This window comes from Platichthys flesus, chromosome 2 (genome assembly GCF_949316205.1).
Source record: "Platichthys flesus chromosome 2, fPlaFle2.1, whole genome shotgun sequence".
Lineage (NCBI taxonomy): Eukaryota > Metazoa > Chordata > Actinopteri > Pleuronectiformes > Pleuronectidae > Platichthys > Platichthys flesus.
In genome coordinates this window covers 12,192,668-12,215,790 of record NC_084946.1, presented here as the reverse complement: position 1 = coordinate 12,215,790, position 23,123 = coordinate 12,192,668, and the positions used below count along the sequence as shown (strand labels likewise).

The 23,123-nt window shown below is 44.7% G+C and overlaps 1 protein-coding gene and 1 pseudogene across 1 annotated transcript; one reads left to right on the top strand and one right to left on the bottom strand.

Moving 5' to 3' along the window:
• The window catches only part of LOC133963579 (calmodulin-binding transcription activator 1-like), a 48,221-nt pseudogene extending 36,573 nt beyond the window's left edge, over nt 1–11,648 (bottom strand).
• A 2,264-nt stretch (nt 11,649–13,912) lies between these two features.
• On the top strand, nt 13,913–23,062 carry dnajc11b (DnaJ (Hsp40) homolog, subfamily C, member 11b). The gene is made up of 16 exons (XM_062398263.1): nt 13,913–14,010; nt 14,725–14,854; nt 15,006–15,079; nt 15,193–15,294; nt 15,558–15,686; nt 15,790–15,912; nt 16,073–16,146; nt 16,265–16,454; nt 16,608–16,693; nt 17,471–17,587; nt 17,689–17,844; nt 18,719–18,788; nt 18,976–19,033; nt 19,961–20,103; nt 20,193–20,322; nt 20,438–23,062. The coding sequence occupies exons 1-16, from the start codon at nt 13,936–13,938 to the stop codon at nt 20,461–20,463; spliced, it is 1,683 nt and encodes a 560-aa protein (XP_062254247.1). The 5' UTR covers nt 13,913–13,935; the 3' UTR covers nt 20,464–23,062.
• The last annotated feature ends 61 nt before the right edge of the window (nt 23,063–23,123 follow it).

Sequence of the window (23,123 nt, the reverse complement as noted above, 5' to 3'; positions counted from 1 at the left end):
TTAATTGAATGTATCTATTTAATGGCTCACAAACAGTACTGACATAAATAATACATTAAACATTCACACACGCAGCGCTTTGTTGGGCTAGACACGGGCGCTCACAGAAGCTTGCACAGCATGCACAGGTGAGCGGGAGTGATATTTCTACCTGGGGTTTAGAGCTTTCGCCCTTCACCATTAGTTTTTTTTTTTTGGGGGGGGGGGCGTTGTTCATGTTTGGCATTACAAGCGACCTGCTGACAATATCTCGTCTTTCTTATCACCTTTGATGTACTGCACAATCATAAGGAGCGTTTGTGTCACCCATTGCCACATCGATCATTACATTAGCAGGAATATGTGCACACACACACACACGCACAATATGTTACCATGGCAACACATATCCTTGACGCATTCATACACACGCACAGGCTCACACACACACACACAGACACACACACACGCGCTGTGCGCAGGAGGCGGATGGGGCAGTGGTCTAACATGTATATGCTTTTTGATCTGCTTCTCATTCAAGCAATCATGTTAGTGTCATGCGGCGGCACAGCCAGACATGGGCGTGTGTGAACTGTCGATGAGCTGCCTTCACACCACAGTGACACAATATATCACTGCGCAATGAGAGCGGAGCTGTGTAATAAAAACACTGCATGTTTCATATCATTGATACCAAAATAATGCCGGTGCTTTTTTGCGCCTGCACAATTGAGCGACACGCAGCGCCCACTCACATGCAGACGGCTGTCATGTGTGCGATCTACATCAGTCTGTACCAAAGACAGTTGCATCATTTGAATCATGGTAGGGGGCTGCTCTAAAGTAGGAACCTTTAACATGCAACATAGCATGTGCATGCATTTTTAATAGCTTGAATGTCATTTTTTTTCTAAAGGGAAGTATATTTGTTATTCAACCCAGACTGGAATCGACATCAGTCAGGATGTTAAGGGTCCCCTCAAGAGTAACCACATATTTTCAATGAGCTTGAATCCAGAACCAGATCTGAAGTTTGTCTTTGTCGAGATTTAAAGAACTTTCGTTCCTTATTTCAGCGCTCCAAAGAATCTGCGGAAACCAAACAAAGCATTCCCGACGGATGAATAAAACAGACTCTACCATCCGTCTGTCCACCTGAGTGTGGTTTGTTATCTAAAACTAGTCTATAGTCTATTACCACGGACAGATACACATACACCCCCAATCTATTATTGAACAAAAGGCTCACGCCTCTGCTCAGCCCTTCAGGGAGGAATCCATCCCTCCATCCCAGAATAATTTCACACATCAGTAGGTACACAAAAGAGAGAGAGAGGAAGAGAGGGAATGGAATGAAGAGAGGAAAGGACAGAGAGGAGAAGGAGGAGTGCACTGAGTAGAAATGTATGGGGTCACAGCTCAGTGCTTGTGGGAGGCCAAGCAAAGAGCCATGCGTGACAAAACAGAGATCACAGGTTCATATGCAATCGCGCACATGTGCAAGAAAACGAACACACATGCACGCACACACGCACTGACATACACATGCCAAGAAAAACGAGAAAATAGGGACATATCAGATGAAGACTTGTAAAGATTGCGACTGACTTAATCAAAGGCATCAAAACACAGGAAGGTAATCTCTTTATCTATCACACTGTGCTCTTCTTATTCACACACGCAGTGCATGCCACAAACACACACATACACACACACACACACACACACACAGACACACACAAACACACACACAAACACACGCACACACACACACACACACACACACAACACACCACACACACACACACACACACACACACACACACACACACAAAGGATAATCCTAATTCTGAATGCAGACATGTATACACAGAAACACAAACAGTGAGGATGAGAAAACACAAAAAGAATTTCCTTATACGTGAGCACATTGAATTGAAGAATCATTGAAAACCCAAAAAGCAAACGCACTGACAACACACACATAAACACTCACCCACATGCACACAGATGTGTATACATGCTGAATAAATACAGGGCGATCTTATCATACGATTTGTCAATGACATATAGGGGCGCCTGTGGCTGAGGGGTAGAGTGGTCGTCCTCCAACCTGAAGGTCGGCAGTTCGATCCCCAGTCCAACCCATCTGCATGCCAGAGTGTCCTTGGGCAAGATCCTGAACCCCGAATGGCCCCCCATAGAATAACAAAGTGCTGCGAATAGATGCACTGTATGAATGTGTGTGTGTTAATGGGTGAATGTAAAACTGTACTGTAAAGCCCTTTCAGTGGTCATCAAGACTAGAAAAGCGCTATATAAATAGAAAACCATTTACACATCACCACACTTCATGAGCGATATCTCGACCATAACAGTATTTTCTTTTGAAGTAGCACACACATACACATTTAAGGGATGGAACTGAATAAATAAATTGATTTAACTTTGACAGCTGTCTTGAAAGCTGACATCTGATTGGTCTGGAAATCCACATAAGATTGTGTTAGGCTACAGTCTATGTTGGACATACGAACTCTCTCTCTGCATTAAATGTGATGACCAATGACGTTTTCAATTTTCAATGTGCCGCTGATGAAAACTGCTATAGCTCTTTCGTTGTCTGCAATACAGACAGATAACAAACACCGTGGAAAAAATCAATACCTTTGTTGCAGCAGCTACACAAACAATCGACCACAATAATCTGGCATTGTGCATATCCCTAACAGACACATGCAGTTAGAAACACACACACCGACTGAAACACAAACGTGCATTAGATGCACACCGAGCATCCCCTGTGAAAGCATCAAGCAAGAGGAGCAGCAGACACAATGGAGGGTTTAAGTATGCAGGAAACTTTATGCCTGGGTGGAAAAGGAGCTTTGAAGGAATTCGCTGAGGGACACCCAACCTCCCCCTGAACTGAGCCTGCCACCTCCTCATCAGAGAGAGAGCGCCAAGGAGAGAGAGAGAAGGAGAGAGGGAGGGAGGGGGAGGAGAGGAGAGGAAATGAAAGATGAAGAGGAGTAGATGGTAAGTTGAAAGGGAGACTTACGGAGAAAGAGAGGGAGAAAGGGCAGGAGAGGGGGCAGGCAACAAGGTGCTCTGGTCTCGTCGCTGCGCTTTGTGCAAATCGCTGTTGGTTAGGCTGATGAAAGTGGAAGTCCCTAACTAACAGCGGCTACCTTGTTCTGAACACACACACAGACAGACACACAGACACACAGACACACAGACACACTGCCTATTCATGTGTGCACACTGTTCAGTAGGCGCCGGGCTTAACTCCCAGTATGACCTTCATTGAGATGGATTGCATGAAAAATGTAATGACTTTCCTGAGAGAAAAACCACAGGCCAAATCAGCTTTGCATTGCATAATAATGCAGGACTTGGTAATCAATAACACAAACACACAAACATTCATCCATAATGGAGTGCACAGCCTGCACATGGAGAAAATGTCTTCGCAGAGGCCAACCACATCACAATGAATGGAGCAAACCACCAGTGGAGAGACTGTGCAATGAAAGGCTATGAACAAGGAGTCATTGACGACAAATGCCTGCAACCATTTCCACCCATCAAACAATTCCCTAAACTAAAGCTAGCAGATTAAGTCTGAAACAACATGCAGCTCTGTCAAGCTATTCTGACCTCAAATGTTTAATTCAGGGTCATCTATGGTCCTGAGTAAAGAGCTGTCCCAAACCAATTGGCCCCGTTTTACATTGCACCACTTCGCCAGCAGCTGGATTTAAGTTATGTGTTGTTCATGATGCAAATATGATGCAAATTTTGGCCCAAAACAGGACAAACTCAGCCCTGTATTCATGAGTGTAGCCATGTGTTTGTGTGAAAACGACAGCCCGACAAGAGGTTTTAAAAAATATGGTTGACTTGACACTGACTACAGGGAAGTGCAAAAAAGCCCCTAGGTTACTTAAACTTAACTCACTTTTATGAGCAGATCCTCTGGGTGCATGGCCACTGTGTTGGTTGTTTATACATCGCAGACAGCTTTTAAATTCCAATGTTTTGCTTTGTTTCACAGAACAACATTGCACACTATAAGTGGTGCATCATTTTCACACATAACGCAAAGATGAAAAAGCTACTTTGTGCGGAAGTGTGCCACACATTTAACAGCTTTCTGTGGTTGCATAGCAACAATGGGAATGTCAGACATTTCCATGATATTGACCATATGGGTTTCGTTGAACCCCACCATACATCAGGGAGTCGAAGATCCCATAGCTTAAGACTGATCCCGGCGCCTTGACCATAGTGGTTTTGGCTACAAAGTGTAATAGGAAACAACATAATGGAATGTGCAGTCAGTGGGACTCTGGCTTGGAGCTCAGGTTTTTTTTTTTCACACAATAAAAAGCTGCCATTGTGTTTGTTTACCTCCTCTTCATCTCTCAATGTGAAATTAGCTGAGATGCATAACCAGTAAAAATCTGAGTTCATCTCACTGTCACAGATATTTCACTTTCCATTCATTCTCACCTCGTTGGTGTTCCAGCGATGGCGCTCCTTGGCAGAGAGGAACATTTGGGTAGACACTCCAGCAACTTCTTCGGAAGGTATATCTTCAATTGGCCAGGCTCATCTGGAGTGGAAGGAGGGGTGGGCGGTGGGGGAGGACAGGGGGAGAAGATAAAGGAAGATAAATGAGGTATGAGTGGGAAGATAGGAGAAATTTCTCATCAGACACAGAGGACATGGTGAGAGGAGAATACCAAAACGCAGCATCTGTGGGATCTGGCGGACTCAAAATCATAACAAACTTTTATTGTGTGGCATTTCTAACTGGCTCGATGTCACCTTGAGTAATTGAAGTCGCAAAGAGATTTGTTCAGGCCTGTGAAGGAGAAGCTTTAATTAATTTTGTTCAAATAAAATTTGGTCCATCCACATTTTTGGCATAGCAGTGAAAAGAGATGTCAGGCTGGTGTTTTGTATGGCTGAATAAATGTGTTATTCCAAATCAATGCAACAGGACAGAGCCAGCAAATTGAAAACAAACTAGTTAAATATTTCCATGTCAGCTGTTTATATAAGCATATGTCTTATTTTATATTATTCACTGATTTACTGTGTAGTACACAAGAAGGGCTGATGATTGTCGATCAAGGCTAAGTGTGCAGAGCACAAAGAGAGTGGCACTGACTTATTTTTGGACAGCAGGTGGAGGTACACAGTGCACCTGAGTCAGATTTGGATTAAGAAGAATCCATTATCATACATTATGAGTACGTTTGGGGTTGGTTACAATGAAGGCCAATCACATGGGCATCTCTTATCCCCTTTAAAAGCAATGCTTTCCCCTGAGTGTCATACAGACAGGTTGGTAATGGAGTAGGGACTGCAGACCACCTCCTCCAGAGGACACTAATATTCTTCTGCAGAAGCTGGAAGGTTGTACATTCTTGAAAACCCAGCAGCTGTAAATGCAGCCAGGTTTTTTTCTGAACAAAGTGAAAGTCCTTGGACGACCGAGTTGTCTGTGCGTAACCATGCACTATTTTATTTACAACCACAATGATCCACATGCTAATCACAGGTTGGTTAAAATCAGCTAACTTTTACCTCCTCTGGATTAATGCCAGGAAGAAGTGATATTCTAGGTTTTCTTTTTGTCAATAAATCCAGCAAGGAACTGATACTATCAACAAACACTTTCTGTGTAAACAAAACCTGATAGCATGTTTTTCTCTCTCTGCCATAAACCTCTTCTGTTGTCCAAAAGACCCTCCAGTGAGTCACATCATCACACTATTGTTCCTTTTTTTCGAATGAACACATGCACGTTTTTTTTTTATTTGTTAAATCCCACATACCCCCTTCTGTTGATGTAAATATACATTCACACACCAGCTGAAAATAGTCCCCAATATAATGTCTCCTGTTTTAGGTACAGTAGGTAAAATCACAGGGCATAACAAACTTAAAAAAAAAAGAAAATTACAAACTAATCTGAGACTTATTTTTAAAGAAAAAGGTTTTTAGTAGAACCCATATAGGAAGTAAAGTATTAAAGTATTGAAAACACAGCATTGATTTTAGCCCCTTTTGTTGACAACAGTGACAGACATCTTTTCGTTTCATTTTTATTCGGTGCATGTGATGTGACTATACTGGTTGCAGAAGGTGTAATAATACAAACAAACAAATTAGGAATAATAGAGGTTTGCTTTTCGGAGGGAGCTGTAAGACTGCACCGCCACCAACACGACGTGGTGCTCCTGGATTACCTGGGAAACTCTCCTCCTACTGCAGCGCGCAGAGAATCACCAAACTATTGAATAGGTGTGGGTAAAGAAAAAAATCCCTCTGCGCCACAGGATATACCACTTCACCAGCGCTAAGCGTCCGCACAAATATAGCCCCTCATGTGTGCCTGTTTGTGAGTGCATGCCCAACGGGTGTGCCGCTCAGAAGTCAAAGAGAGCAAGCACTCAAAGGTTATTGATAAGCATTTGAGTAGAGGGCGTCCATTCAAGACTCCCCTGGGAAGATAGGAATTATACCGTACCTGAGGGCAGACAGAGTGAGAGTAAAAAAGAGATATGTTAGGTGGCGGGTGGGGGTGTGGGTGGGTGCAGGGGCTGTCAGAGCAGGGAGACGGGAGACAATGAGCCAGAGAGAGACACTTAATGATGAAAAAAAAACTTTGAAAGACACTACACAGAAAGTAAGAATTTTGCAAGGACAAGAGATGGAACAAGGTAAGACAAAGACAGATGAGTGCTGTAAGAAGACAGGAGTGGGGTCTATGTGTGTGTGCTCAGACCTGCCTGAGTATGTGTGTGTGTTTGTGTCAGTAGAAGTGTGTTCAGGCACGTATGCTCCCCCTAATCAATTATGCATTTATTAATAGAAGGCCTGAGAAGACAGAATTTCAAACAGCTGAACGGTGCAGCAGCTTAGTTAAACAGCTGAATGGTGCAGCTTAGTTAAAGCCTAATTTCTTTTTTAGCAGCACTCCAGCCTCTCCGCTATGAATGCCAATCAGCGTCTAAACCCCACCCCTCCTGGCTATAACCCCCTCCCCTCCCCCTGCTGTTCTGAAGAATTCTCATCAGAGCCTCGCCTTTGAAATGTACCAGAACCACCACATCAAACAAGCCCGTAGCACATGCGTAGGCACACACACACAGACACACAGACACACACTCACACACACACACACTCACAAACACCCACGCACACTCATACATGCAAACAGACTCACACATATACATGCAGCTCATGTCGACTGAAGAAGCCACATAACAGAATTTATCTAAGAGTGGTGTTATTAATTTTTTTTACCAGTGACCTTGGTGCCGAAATCTGTTTCAAACCACACCTTAATGGACACAGCCGTCATCTTAACCCATTCTTACAATTTCTCTCCTCGCTGACGAGGAACGGGAGAACAACTTTGCAGATTTGTTGAATGCTGATGAGCTTTCACACCCCAAAGACGCTCGACATAGATCACGCACTTGCTAATCGGCCAAAGGAGAGTCCAAAAGAGTGACAAAGTCTGAATGCTAATGCAAAACTGATGGCTCATTAAGTCATATAGAGGTATACCTCTATATGACTTAATGAGCCATCAGTTAAGTCAGTGTAACTTTAACCTTTTTACAGTTATGCGTCCTAAAAAGTGTAAAAGTGTTGAACCCTAGTGAAACATTGCTTTGGTGGTAGCCTATCAAATGCCATGATTTAGACTGGAGTCACATCGAAGAGCAGCCACCGACTGATGAATATTTTACCTCATAAAACTGTCATCTCCATATTTAACACAGAAACAAGCCAATGCCCTTGTGAGATGGCTGTCAGTTAATTATAAAACTCTCTTCAGCAAAGAGAGAGAAAAATGCTCCAAATGCAACTCTTAACTCTCCCCCTACTGATATTAGGAGGTATCAGGGGAAATTTCCACATTTTCCCCCTTTTTGGAATGGAATTAATGTGACAGAAAGAAAGGCTCATTGCACAGCAGCTAGATGGTGGGAGGGGGCGGGGGTGGGGAGGGGGATGGCAGGAGGAAGCACCAGGGCAGGGAGGAGAAAGGGGGGGGCATAGCATGGGATGAGCGAGTGTGCAGGAAGAAGGAGGGAGGGACGACAGAAAGAGGGAGAGCAGGGGGGAGGGATGGAGAGATGGGTGTGCATGCTAATTTTATCATTCTGCTGATAAACTTTTCCTCCAGTAATCCTCCAGCTGGGGCTCGAGAACAGATAGGAGACAGGGATAGGCTCAGGAAGTCTCCGCTCATATTAAACAGACATCCCAAACAGAACTCTCTGTTCCCCTCTATTCTATTCTATTCTATGCTATTCTGCTCTATTCTGTTCTATTCTGTTTTGTTCATTTGCTATCTTGTGACACTCACGTTTTTCTCCCATCCCTCTAAACAAAATCAGAGGGTCTGGTGCAGGTATGAGGCCATCTGCTCCTTCCGAAATGAAAAAACGTGTGCGTGCGTGTGCGTTTATGTGTGTGCGTCTGTGCATGTTGAGGGGCTTCCACATAACTTCTCTCCCTATAACCATAACCCCCTACACCTCACTAAGTACCATGTCGGTCTGCTCCTCCTCACATCTGTTTATTTTCCTGCAATGTGTCCCCCTAACAACGCCAACAAACACACGTACACACTAACACACACACACACACACACAATTGCACACTCACAAGCAGAGAGGCAGGGACATGCATCTGTGTCATGTCCTCTGGAATCAATAACCAATCAAAGCAATCATTGCCTTTATAGTCCCTGTAACACACCGCAGCAATCACACACATGCCCACCAAACACTTCCACACTTCCATACACGACCATGCGGTGACCCCAGATTACACACTCCATCTCACTTCTAGTTTAACCAGGCCCATTGAGGATTATAGATACATAATGCCATGTGTACAGATTAGGCATGACAATAAACTACTGATAGCCAAAGTAAGCCTTGCCTTATTGTGCGTGTGTGTCTGTGTAAGTGTGTGTGTGTGTGCGCGCAAGCTCACTAATACTGTACTGGCATGCATGAATAAACATGATGTGTAACAAAGCTGAATTGGAATGATGTCTCAGCAGGGAGACAGAGTGTGTGCTTGCTCTCTGTACGTGTGTGTGTGCGCGTGTGTCTGTGTGTGTGTGTGTGTGTGCGTGCGCGTGTGTGATCTGTTACAGAGCACATGAGAAGGAGACCTCAGTTCCTGCATCACATCATTCTGCCAGAAGGCTTTTATACTTGCTCCCAGAGTCACCCTGACGCTACAGACAAATGCGAGAGCAGCACTTAAACACCCTCTCGCAGACATGCGCACGCACAAACAGTGTGAAGAGTATATGTGTGTCTCTTACTGTTGGCGTCAGTGTCGTCACTCTTGGGAGGGGTGTGTCCTGTGTAACCAACAGCGATCCTGACCATTCGCTCTGGATTTCTTATTTTCTTCAGTCCTACAAGATGAGAAAAAAAGGTTAAAAAGAGACATATTTAGAAGATGCTCCACACTTTTGTTTCCTTGGCCGTCACACACACACAAACACACACACACACACCGCACCTCATTCGTCCTCCTCTAAGGCCCAGACATAAAACTCTGTGTGCTATGCATGTGGGCTGATCCATTTTCTGATCCACTAACTTGCATCCATTGTGTCCCCTGATCGATTGGCCACAGTAGATACACTGCCTCCGTGTGTGTGACTAACTTGTTCCCAGCTTTAGTTTCTCTTCTCTCTCATCATTTCTCTGTTTCCCTGACCACTGTTGCTATGATACAAAGTAGACCAACCAGTGCAGAGGGAGATGGTCTTCCAGGCTATATGTTGGATATTGTTCTCATGCCCACTGGTGTACTCTGCTGATTGGTGCCACACACATCTGCCAGAGGATGGAAAGGGTGGATGGCTGACTCCTGCCTCGAGAGCCGCGATTCATTTGGCTTTCATTCAGCATGGCACAGGCTCGTAAATTATTACATCCTCCCCACACATAACACTGAGGGGGTCAATGGATGAAAAAAAACACACACTGTGAACGGTGTGGGTCTGTTTGCATGTGTGTGTTTAGCTACAGTACAGTATAAGCAGTTGGGGGGTGGTTTTTTATATTCGTGTGGTACAGTGCCTGCTGATCTGCCCATGGGCCTTCTGTCTCATCTACAGTTCTCGTCTTTTCACGCAATGGGACTCTCCACCCACGGCCTTCCCTTTGCCTCGGGCCACACACTGCATGCTTGCCTGCACGTGTGTATGTATGTGTGTCTGACTTAAAGTGCTGTGCGCCTGGAAATGTGCTTCACATGTGATGCTACTTCTGCAGTTCAAGTTATCGAAGAAATTGCCCCAGAGAGAAATATTGCTCAACATCGCTCCCTGGTGGAGAGAGGGTCAACTGCCATTTAGGCATTTGACCCTCTCTCCACTAGAGGGTCATTTTTGGCATCACTTTGAGGAGGAGACAAAAATAATTATATAGAAAAGGCTGATTATTAAACTGATGTCTAAAACTAATCTTGAATACTGCATGTCATAGTACGCTTAAAGTTTGTACGTGTCTCGTCCATGACAGCACATGTTATGCTCAACTGCTTGACAGGGGTCGTTGATGAATTTAACCCTCTGTGACATCAGCAGTACTTAAAAGAGGCAAGCAGAAGCACACCAAAAACCAGGGGTGATTACAAACAAATGTTGAACACATCGAGGAAGGGATAAAGCTCCAATTAACCCATGAGTGGAGCTTGAGATAATATTGCCATGGCGATTATGGCCATAGCATAAATAATTCATGAATGGATGACTAATAATCTCAAGGAAATGTGTGTGTGTGTATGTTTGTAACAATAATGACTCACGAGTTAAGTTGAGGGAGCAAAACATGTTTTAACTAGATTCATGATGTGACCTAAAACTGACACACATACGATCCCCAAGGTACATGCAGAGAGATTCTCACCTTCACTGCCTCAGCAGCCACATACACAGGCTCACCACCAAATCATCACATACAAACATAAACACACATACACACAGACACGCACACGCACACGCACACACACACACACACACACACCAACATATGGTTAATAAATAAACACACAGCTGGACTGGGAGGCAGTGGGGCTGTCAGAGACGAAGATCTACGATTCACGGGTCTAATTTTATGCTTTAAGAGGAATACAGAGACAGATAAACACGCGCGCGCACATACACGCGCACACACGCACGGAGAGCATCTGAATTCCTTCAGCATGAAGCTCTCTGTCTCTCATCCACATCCCGTTTAATGATTAAAAAAACACTCATGAGCCAGCAGCTCGGAGCGGGGACGCTGGCAAACACCGGACCGTATAAAAAACTGCCCCTATCCCGGCTCAGTCCCAGCACCAGCGACGGGACAACTATCCTTCCGTTATTTATCTGCTGTCGGTTAACCGTGCTCCACACAGTCGCTGGTTCAGCACCAGCGTCCGTGTTTTCGGGACGGGCTGGAGGAGGGAGAGAAGGGGGAAGAGCACCGCCGTCATCCATCTCCTCGGCCGTGCCTCCCCCTTCCATCGCCTCGAACATCACGTCCGTGCCGCCATGAAATAAGACAAAAAACACCCGTTATTTCTCTCTTACCTTCCGGCTTGTTTTCGGCAGCCATTTCCCCTCCACCGAGCGCCTCATCCCTCCTCCTCCTCTTCCTCCTCCTCCTCCTCCTCCTCGACTCGACCTAGTGGTGGTGGTGGTGGTGGTGGTGGGGAGGTGTGTGCGTGTGTGTGTGTGAGAGGTGGGGGGGTGCCACGCGCGTGCACAGAGAGGACAGCTCAAGGAGGGGGGCGGGGCCGAGATGAAGAAGGGGGGGGCTGGGTGGGGACGAGCCTGCCGGGATGAGCGCGCCGATTGGTCTTGACGGTTATGATTGACAGCGGGGATCCGTGATGGTGACTCGCGGAATTCTCCATCCCTCCGTTTGCTCCCACTGACCCCGCCCACCCCACCTCCTCGGACGTTCGCGCGCACTCTCTCTCCCTCCCCCCTCTCTCCCTCTCTCCTCACACGTCACTGAACGACGTCTGTATTCGAGGACACCTTGACAGCCTCGCGCAGCATCATCATCATCATCATGCTCATCATCATCTTCACACACTCACACACACACGTACGTGCACACGCGCGCGCGCAGAGGGTCGCGTGCGCGCGCCCCTCCTCACATGCAGACCCAGTGGACTGTTGAGAAGCTGCGATGTAAGGTCGCGTCTCGCCATAAATTATGAACACTCCCCCTTGAATTTAATGAAAAGAAGAAGTGCCTGAGAGAGACTTTTTAGATGCGCGTGGGCTGCTGCTGCTGCTGCTGTCATCCGCTGTGGTGCTGAAGCCCGCGCTGGTGCTGAAAGGACAGCTCCACACGCGCCTACACAGGCTGTGATGGTGCACACTCACATACGTGCCTCCTTTGAGCAGTGTTACTGAACCGAGGCGAGGATGGGTCAGATGAAAAACTCCAGCACCACCGTCCTTGTTGTTGCCCGTCTATTTGAGCTGAGGCGGGAATAACGTTGTATCATTGCTCATTGCTTCCCCACGGGAAGTTAAGTTATATCCTCATTGATGATAGCCTATTTATAATTCTGGTGTTTTACACTACGCTAACCCTTCCAAAGAGAGTGGGGACTTAACCGGGACCATAACGTCCCCGCTTCAAGCCCACACTGTCACTCTGTGCCTCGGGCTAGATTATCGCCTTTGCACCAAAGCCTTGTGTTTGACAGAGACAAGAAGCCACTAGGCACGCTTCACGAAAAATAATTAATATGTTTTGAATGGTCCGTCCTCAGCTAAGGATTGTGTGTGTGTGAAGAGACACACATGGTTCTTGATGTCGCCTTGGTTCACACAGGATGGATGACAATGATAAATATATATAAGATAAATAAGATATGGAGCCGAAATGGAGATTCAGTTTAATTAAAACTGTGTAGTGATGGAGGAAACTAAGGCTGAGCGATAACAAAATATCAATAATTGTATCAATATATTTTTCATCAATTGCCGTATACCAAAAGTTTAATAAATAAATAAATATATATATATTATTGTTTTATTTAGAAAAGATGCTGCTTTGCTCAAAAACAACATAACTATAGTCTAATCTGTAGCCTATACAAATGATGCATAGCACACATTTTTGGTAGAAATATACCTCAAATAAATAAAAAAAATTGAAACCAAACTCTTATGCGAGTAGCCGCATTAAAATTTTTATAATAAAATACAATGCTATTAGTATTTTAATACTGCAGTACTGCTACTTTTCCACCTTTGCAACAACTGTGATGAAAATTATAAAAAGAAAGAATGACTGGCAGCATGGCAGAGAATAGAGATTGAACACAAATAACAAGACTGGATTATCAAATTGGTAAATATATATATACCAAAATATCAATTTATTTGGTGGGGGGGTGAAAAGGTGTAATTATTAATAATAAGTGTACTTTTGTGACTAGTTCGCAGGCTGCTTCAAACACAGCAGGGAACATAGATAAAGCTGTCACTCGGACTTGAGTTGTTAGTGTAATATTGCTAATATTTTAAGTTATTGTAATTAAGAGTCATGTATTGCTCCCCTGGGTCCAGTGGAGCTGATGGAACACTCGTGTCAATGAGCCTTGTTAGCAGACACGACGAGTTAGCCTCCAAACTGTTTTACCTGAGGAATGAGGGAAAGAATAAAGACATGTGAATAAAGAGTGTTTTTTATACGCTTACAAACAAAAAAAGCAGAAACTCATCCCTGTGGTCTCCTGTCGCTGGATGGGTCTTTCTCCTCTTTCTTATTTCCCTCAACCAGCAAAGGGCGGAGGGACGACTTCCGCTTCCCTCGAGGCCGACCAATGAGCTTCCAGAACACTGGAGGGGTGGGCGGGACCTGACCAAACGGGAACATGGCGGCGTCCTTAGGTGATGATTTGGAGTTAAACAACCAGGATTACTACTCTCTGCTCAACGTCAGGAAAGAGGTGCGTTTCTATCTTTGTTTCACAACGATCCGCAACGACGACGGCGATTTCCCGGGGTCCTGACTGTCGGTTAGACCTCCTGTGAGAGAGTCGGTGCATCACCGCTGTGTGGAGTAGCGGTCTTCTCCATCAGCCCCACGATCCGTGGAGCGGCTGGTGCTGCAGAGTCATGGACGAGCAGGGTGTTAAAACATGCACTTTACACGATGCACGCGTGTATAATGTTTGCACGTTAGATACCATGTGTGCACCTCCGCAGGGCACGATGGGGGGGGGGGGGGGATTATGAGGCCTGAGTTCATCTGGATAACGCTAGGTAACCTGGGACTGAGGCAGCCTGACAGGAAGACATTCAGCTGGAGGATTCCATGTAGCAGTGTCCCACCACCACTTTGGAGGGGGGGTTCTGAAAGGATGAGTCAACTGAATGCAAATCAGTCCGCAACAATTCTGACAGTCAAAAAGTGTATGATTTAAGTGAATGAGTGAAGTACAGGCTACAGCCTCTCAAGCCTCGTGAAGACATCCTGCATTAAGTACGTGATTTAATAGGTCTGGACTGGTGTTTAGACAAAACCAAGCAATTTAACGACCTTTTACAAACCAGGGAATTAGTCAGTTATTCACCAAAGCACACAGTAGATTAATCGGTAATGACAGTAATTGCTAGCCGCAGTCCTCAAGGAGTGAAACCTGTCCTCTCTCTAATTACAGGCTACGTTGGAGGAGCTGAAGGCGTCGTACCGGAGGCTGTGTATGCTCTACCACCCTGACAAACATCGAGACCCGGAGCTGAAGAGACAAGCCGAGCAGCTTTTCAACCAGGTGCACCGGGCGTATGAAGGTAACTGGGATTTAAACCATTTAATTGTTAATTGCCATTCAACTTGCCATTAAACTGTGTTTCCTTGGGAAGCAAAACCGATTTAACGTCAGAAAAAACCCAGCAGCGACCCCTGCATAAACTGAACGGTGACCTCTCTCTTTCCCCTCAGTGCTCTGTGACGCTCACTCCAGAGCCATCTATGACATCTTTGGGAGTAAGGGGCTGGAGGTGGAAGGATGGGAGGTGTGTGTCATCTTTTTATCTCACTTTGAGTTGTTTCGCCCAAACATTACATGTTAAGTGTAAATATATTTGCAATATCTAATGATGATGATGATGATGATGATGCTGTGTAGGTGGTGGAGAGGAAGAGAACTCCAGCAGAAATACGAGAGGAGTACGAGAGGCTGCAGAGAGAAAGAGAGGAGCGGAGACTGCAGCAAAGGACCAACCCAAAGGTTCTTTCAGTTCTTCACATCCCTTTGCCACAGTCACTTCTTTCACTGTATTTCTCGTATGGGCCTCTACCTGTATGGGAACTAGGATTCCTGCTATGAGGCGACAGTGCTAACCGCTGCATCACTGTGCTGCCTATTCTCAACATCACAACCTTATTTAGTTTGTGGATCGTTTCTACATTTACATTATCATGCACCCTATATTCAACCTTTTTTTTGTAATTCATTCTTTCAATCCCTTACCTTCACGCATTCTTTTTCAGGGCACTATCAGCGTTGGTGTGGATGCAACAGACCTGTTTGACCGCTATGATGAGGACTTTGAAGAGTTGCCAGGAGGAGGCTTTCCTCATATCGAAATTAACAAGATGCACATTTCTCAGTCCATAGAGGTATAACTGAACACACTCACACTGCTTTTGCCTCCGGCAAGACTTCTTACCTGGGTCAGGATCACTGGAGTATTTATCAGACATCACCTCTTTCTCTCTCCAGGCTCCTCTGACCAACTCTGACACAGCAGTGCTGTCTGGTTCACTCAATACACACAATGGGAATGGAGGGGGCAACATCAACATGACTGTGCGAAGGGTGACTTCAGCCAAGGGCTGGGGAGAGGTACACACATACACATACATGCATGCAATATATAAAGCACTAATATGTCCTCCAACCTGAAGAGGCCTTTTAAAGCATGAATGTCAAGATGGGACAAAACAGCTTTGGTGAGTGATGTAGGTACATTCAGTTCTCTCTATATATACATATGTCTCTGCAGGTGGAGTTCGGTGCTGGGGACATACTTGGGCCTCTCATTGGGTTAAAGATGTTTCGCAATGTCACTTCACGATGGTAAGGTCCAGCTGTATGACATGTGGAACAATAGCACTTACTGTATGAACAGAAGAACCAGATTCTCCCTCTCTTTGATTTAGTCTCATGTTAATCTCTCTGTCTTTTCTCTGTCTAGTTTCTTAACAGCCCAGTGTGGATTGCAGTTCTCTCCGCGCGGCCTGCGACCGAGCTGCTCTCTGATGACAGCCCGCCACCTGGACCAGAACACCATGGGTTACCTTCAGTGGCGCTGGGGGCCCCACAGCGCCATGACCACCAGCCTGGTCCGAGACACAAAGAGCAGCCACTTCACTTTAGCTCTGCAGGTGCACACAAATACATTCACCAATACTGCCACTGTCTGTCATTAGGATGAATACATCACAGTGTGGTAACTGAACATATCTGTACTTAACCTTGTTTTTCTTCTTTTACACTATGTGTGGTTTTTGTGGTCTCCCCACCCCACCCTCTTATAGCTGGGTGTGCCTCACTCCTACCTGATGATGAGCTACCAGTACAAGTTTCAGGATGAAGACCAGACCAAAGTCAAAGGCTCTATCAAGTAGGTCTGACATAATACTTCTTCTCAGGATCATGAGCAAATATGTGACTATGCACAAAATGGTATATAATGATTAGCAGTTTTGTGATCATGACCGAAGAAAACAAGATAACTTAGTTTTCATGGCCTTGTACATCAAATATCCTTTATAAACCAATTAATAATGTGACTTGAAAATCATAACTTAATTGACTTGAGTGCTTTCCAGAGACGGGGAAATAAAAGAAAATGACAGGACATAGGCAGCATTAAAAGAGCAGCAGTAAGCAGCTACACCACCCATCCATTATCTATGAAGCTTATCCTTTGAGGGTCATGGGGGCCAACAAACTGCTTGTGTTTGGGCTCAGGGAGGAAGCTGGAAAAAACCCACAGAGACACGAGGAGAGCATGCAAACTCCACACAGAAAGCTGGGATTCAAACCCGGGAACCTTCCTACTGCAACTATGCCACATACGAGAACATATTTTAAAAAGGAGCTTTACTATAAAAATTATCAAAAAATCTAGTCAGTTAACAATATGAAAACATACGCGTTGTTAAAACGTGCATGCAGAAGAGAGCCTGTGACTCAAGCATTTCACTGCCAGCGACTGCTTAATGTTATTGTTGAATCTTGAATCTTGAACTGCCGTTAAACACGAAAGCTATATTTGATCCCAGACCATTTGAGTCCAGTTCAATTGGCTTCTTACTCTGTCTCATTCTGCCCATGTTATTGCATTCAATAGCTCAGCTCCATGTCTCTGTTCTCTCCTGGCTCCCTCTCTCTCCAGGACAGGCTGGTTTGGCACCGTGGTGGAATATGGAGCAGAGAGGAAGATCAGCAGACACAGTGTCCTGTCAGCCACTGTCAGCGTCGGCGTCCCGCAGGGAGTCACGCTCAAGATCAAGTACTGGCCAACCCAAAACATTACCTCACTCCGCTGCTGCTCCCTGTCTGATCTGTAGTTCTCTAATTCACGTGCATGTTTGTGCTGCTGTTCTCATGCAGGTTGGCGCGTGCCAGTCAAACCTACCTGTTTCCGGTCCACCTGACGGATCAGCTGCTGCCCAGTGCCGTCTTCTACGCCACCGTGGGACCCCTTCTGGTTTACTTGGCCATCCACAGACTGGTTATCATCCCGTATACACATGCACAGAAAGAACAGTGAGTACAGCTCCACAGTAGGGGTGTCACGATACCAAAAATTCAGTAGTCGGTGCCAATACCAGTAAAATAACACGATTCTCGATGCTAATTTCGATACCACGGTAAAAAAACGCTTCACGTCATCCTCCAGAGCAGGGGTCGGCAGCCTGCGGCTCCGGAGCCGTATGCAGCTCTTCAGCCCCTCTGCAGTGGCTCCCTGTGCAGTGTTGTGCATATTTTTCGCAAACGGCGAACTTAACGAATCAGTTTTCATAAGTTGAACATGAGTGAAAGTCACGTTCATTTTTTAAATCATCACTGTATCAGGCCGTCATGAAACACCAGGAGTGGGCGATGTGTGTGTGTTTGTGTGTGTGTGCGCGCGCGCTCTGAGATAGAGACTGTGTCTCTGAGCGAGTGAGCGGGGCGGGGAGCGAGCACACAGTGAGATCACTGGCATCGGCGCTCACGGTTCTTACGGTGCTTCAAAAAGATGGGCATCGTGTGTGTTATTTTAGTATCGAAAGGTATCATAAGTATCGGCTCTTGTGACATCCCTACTCCACAGTAAGCATCTCTCTTTGTCAGAGTAGATAATCAGTTTTACCTAAATAGACATTCTTCACAAGTCAGATGGAATTTAATACATTTCCTTACTAACAATCAAGTTTAAGGTTACTTGTCTTTTAATGTAATTTGTGGTAGTATAACAAAGAGTTGTATCTGGAAACTTTGTTCTTAAGCTGAAGACAACTCTATCCCCCCTGATTTGGGCAGACGTGCATCTCTTCAGCCCAGGCTGTCGTTAGTACTAGAGAGGGTTTTGCTCGTCTCTGATGAATCCTAGCGGGCGATTGTTGATGTCTGCTCTGTCTGTCTGTGTGCTTCACAGAGATCTGGAGCTGCACAGGAAGAGCTCCGCCACAGACATCGCCAAGAAGAAGCAGGAGGCAGAGTCTGCTGTGAGCACTCACACACTCAACATGCAAACACACACGTATTCATTGTGGGTGTGTCTGTGTGTGTGTAGGGGATCATTGTTTCTGGGCTCAGCTCTCCTCATCTTGTCTGAAAACCTCTCTCTCCTCCCTTATCCTATTCCTATTTCACTCTCCTCCTCCTCCTCTTACTCCCTCGGCTCCTCTGTAGGTTCTGCTGATGCAGGAGTCTGTGAGGAGAGTCATAGAAGCAGAAGAATCCAAGATGGGTGAGGGAAGACATACACGCACACACATACACACACACACACACACACACACACACACACACACACTTACTCCCAGACATTACACCAGGGTGCGAAACTGAGAATCTTTAATTTGCAGCCAGACAGAACTTGGTAAAAATCCAAATGTGGAATGCACACACATTTCTCATGGTGCATAATCCACTAGCTCCAGGATTCTGTTTAGCTAAGTCTGAGTTCCATCATCTCCGGCTACGCAGCCAGACGGTGATGATGTAGCCCATCTGCACTCTGAAGTGTTACCTTGTTATGCTTGTACACCAGAGTGCACTCTCAAATAAATCAAAACTGTGACGTCAGCGTGCTAATGGATTTCATGTTATATTAATGTAGAGAGAGCGGATCATTATTTGGACAGCTGCTCTATGGGATGTCTTCAGGTGCCTTATAGACAATGATGGAAATTGCTCCATATTATTTATATCAAGCAAACGTAGTACATACGACTGTAGTTACCTCCGACAAGGTTGTTTTCACCCCTGTCCGTTTGTTTGTAATCAAGTTACTCAAAATCTACTGAAGGGATTCCAATGAAACCTGTTGGAAGGATGTGGTATGGGTCAACATTTTGGTGCTGTTTCTTTTTCTTTAACATAGCAAGATTGGATGTTTTATTTGACATTTTCAATGATTTCTCAGGGAATAATTCCTGGATTTTTTTGAAAAAAGTTAGTCACCTTAAGGGTACTGTTTTCTTTGAGTGTGCGAGGGGACTGTTTGGTCTTGGCGGAGGTATGTTCTCTACTGAATGTCAGTCTAGGTGTTGCAAGTGTTTGCACAGCTATAGGAGGATATACACATATTTATTATTATTAATTATTCCTGCATTTCTGTTCGAATAATATCAGACGTTTATAAACATTGCACATATCGTTTATCCCGGTCTAGGCTTGATCATCCTGAATGCCTGGTATGGAAAGTTTGTGTCAGACACCAGCCAGAAGCAGGAGAAAGCAAAGGTGATCGATGTCACTTTGCCCCTGCAGTGTCTGGTCAAAGACTCCAAACTCATCCTCACAGAGGCCTCTAAGGTGAGTGTGTGTTTATTCACCTGTCAGTGGATGCAACCGTGCATGAGTAAATCTACCTGTATGCATACGAGTGGTTTCTCTGTGTGCAGGTGGGGCTGCCGGGCTTCTATGACCCCTGTGTAGGAGAGGAGAAGAGTCTTAAATTGCTGTACCAGTTCAGAGGTGTGATGCACCAAGTCATCTCTGCAGACGCCGAGCCTCTACGGATACCCAAGCAATGTTAGTCTGCAGCCACTTTACCTTATTACCACTATTATTATTCTGTCGCTGTGCGCTAATAACAACATGGCTAAAGCCTGGATGCTTTATTGTATTGTTGTTTTTGTCTTTTCAGCTCACAGAATTGAAGCCGAGTCGTAGGAGCTCAACGCTGTTGCGGCACCAGAGGGCAAACGCTGATAAAACAGACTTTGTGTGAACAGACAAACCCATGAACGGAGGGAACACATGAAAAAGACCTTGTTTTCTCTCCTCCAGTCCCCTTCTATCATAGTATTAGTGAATCTGTGTATGGACTTCCTTTCTTCCCCTTCCTTGGGACCAGGAGACAGGGCAGAGTTTCTACGAGGTCTCACCAGTCCAGTCTCTGGTCGACAACACCTGTCACAGCTGCTCACCTATCTGCCTGCTGCTGGAGATCTGAGATCTGCCCTCAGCATAGTTTAACATGTACACAGAGGGACCTGTGGTCACTGCGGATGTGGTGGCTCTCCCCTTTAAACGGTGAGCTAAATGTGCACAGATGCATTTATTAATGTTTCTTGATATTTGTCATGACAGGTATAGACAAATGAGCTGTGCTGTTATTTTACCCCTTATCCTTGTCGTCTTTGTCCAATGTGTTTTAACACCCTGGTAGTTTTAAGCCTAATAATGTTATAACATACCAGTCATGCAAATGTTTAGAGTAACACTATGCAGGTGCAGGATCAGGTCTTCATGTCTGTGGACCCGGGGTCGACCATGTAACTTCACGTTATTTTTCGTTAACTTGTTGAAAATGTCTCCTGCTAATTTATTTTGCCTTTCATCAACATGTCTGCTGCTGATTAGGACGCCAGTGAGCAGACACAACCTGGTGCTCGAAACTTGTTTCTAGTTTGGTTTGGAAATATAGGGAGGGAAAGTGTTGGTGATGGTCCAACCTGCAGACCATACAAAGGTGGACGATGCATCTCCACTTCCTCCCACTATCCAGAAATGAAGCTAAAATGCCCGGATACGAACGCTGCCATCTTGCACATTTGAAACCAGAGTCTGTTCTGTAGCACTCCATAGAGGGAGCCACAGTATTGAATTCCCCTCTTCACTGTCAATCATTACATTTCACCCTGATTTTATAGCATCAGAGAGCTCATTATAACCAATCTTACCAGAAAAAATGACATACATCGATGTGATAAGAACTATCTAAAATTACAGAAACCAGCTTTTTGAGAAAAGTTTATTTAATGTGTACTTTTACTTTGGTCCATGTCCCATCAAGTTACATGGGCCAGGTGGGATTTATGACCTGTACTGCTTTGGCTTTAACTTTGGCGAGCAGTCATGTCGTCCATCTTCATAAACACTCTTTGATCCAACAAAGGAGAGACAGGCTTGAATTCTTTACACAGATTTTATTTTCTTACATCTCAGACTACACTGCAGTTCAATGACACAAAATCCACATGGGTTTGATTTGTGTGTTTTGTATTGATTATATCTGTGCAGTTGCAGCCAAAACTTTTTTGTTGTATCATTATTATAATTTGTTGCTATGGCGTGAAGGGTATAGTTTGTTCATCACTGGTGTTTATCTGGCAGACACCAAGTGATGACAGTAACTATGGATTTACATTTTTTTCCTAATGGAAATAATTGAAAGATCCTTTTTGTTGTTGGGATGCGACCACTAGAGGGCGTAGATCAGCACTGACTTTGACTGTGACAGACAATAACTTGAGACTGAAGCCGATCTGAGCCACATAAATCATTTGACAGTAGATGTTTTATTGAGTATATGTGAGTGCGGGGTTGAAAAACAGGAATGTGCATCGTTTTTGTCCCATATCTTTTAATTTGATATTACCCTTTGATTTTTTGAAATGAGTTGAATTCATCTGAAATGCAGTGCCACTTCTTATACATACATAGATTATGTATTGTATTAGATGCTTAAAGTACAGTTTCCAGACAGCGTGTTTATGCCTGTCATTAAGTGATAATCTAAGCCTCTTGTAACTCACCCTTAGTCACTATTTTTTGAGCGAGGTGAAGCTGACATGAAATCTTGTATCCTATAATGCACTTGCTTTTGAGTTGTAGGTGTTGTAGCACAGATGTCCCAAAGTGTATTGCCTATATGAATCTGTATTTGTGTCAGTAGTTAAAATGGTTTTAACTGGAGGTGGATGGCACTGAAACTGCAAAGGGAAGCGTGAGAGTTAGTTGTTCCTTATTTTATCTGGGAGCGCTGTAATGAACCATGATCCCTGTACACTCGACTGTATGATAGAAACTATACAAGTATTTTACTGAACAATATTTTGCACAAAATGTACAGTATTTAAAGCAAAACTGTTGTCTACTTGGGAAGTTGTGCTTAATCTTTTAAGAGCTCTTCATTGAATTCTATTGTGCTGCAGTGATTGGTCCATTTGTCTGTCTCAGATTTTGCCATTAGTGGAAAATGAATGGGACATCCGTCTATATAGTGGTAGTTGTCTTTAATTTAAGTCGCAGTTACAGCAACCATTTTGCACTGAATGTTTCTAGTTTTGTCTCCTTTTTAATTTTGAGTTTGCTGTCAAGTATTTTAACAGGTCGGCTCTGCTCTGGTGCCACCATGAGGCCGGCAGAAAGACTGCACCCTGCTGTTGTTTCCAACCCATCATCCAAAATGACCCCCTTTATGTAAATGTATTGAATTGTTGAGGAGCCTGTATTCTCTGTCCTGTAAAGAAAACAGTAAACGTGAAGGGAAAAAAATAACATGTGTGTTGTTTGATTTTAAGAACGTCATCATAGACTATGCACTA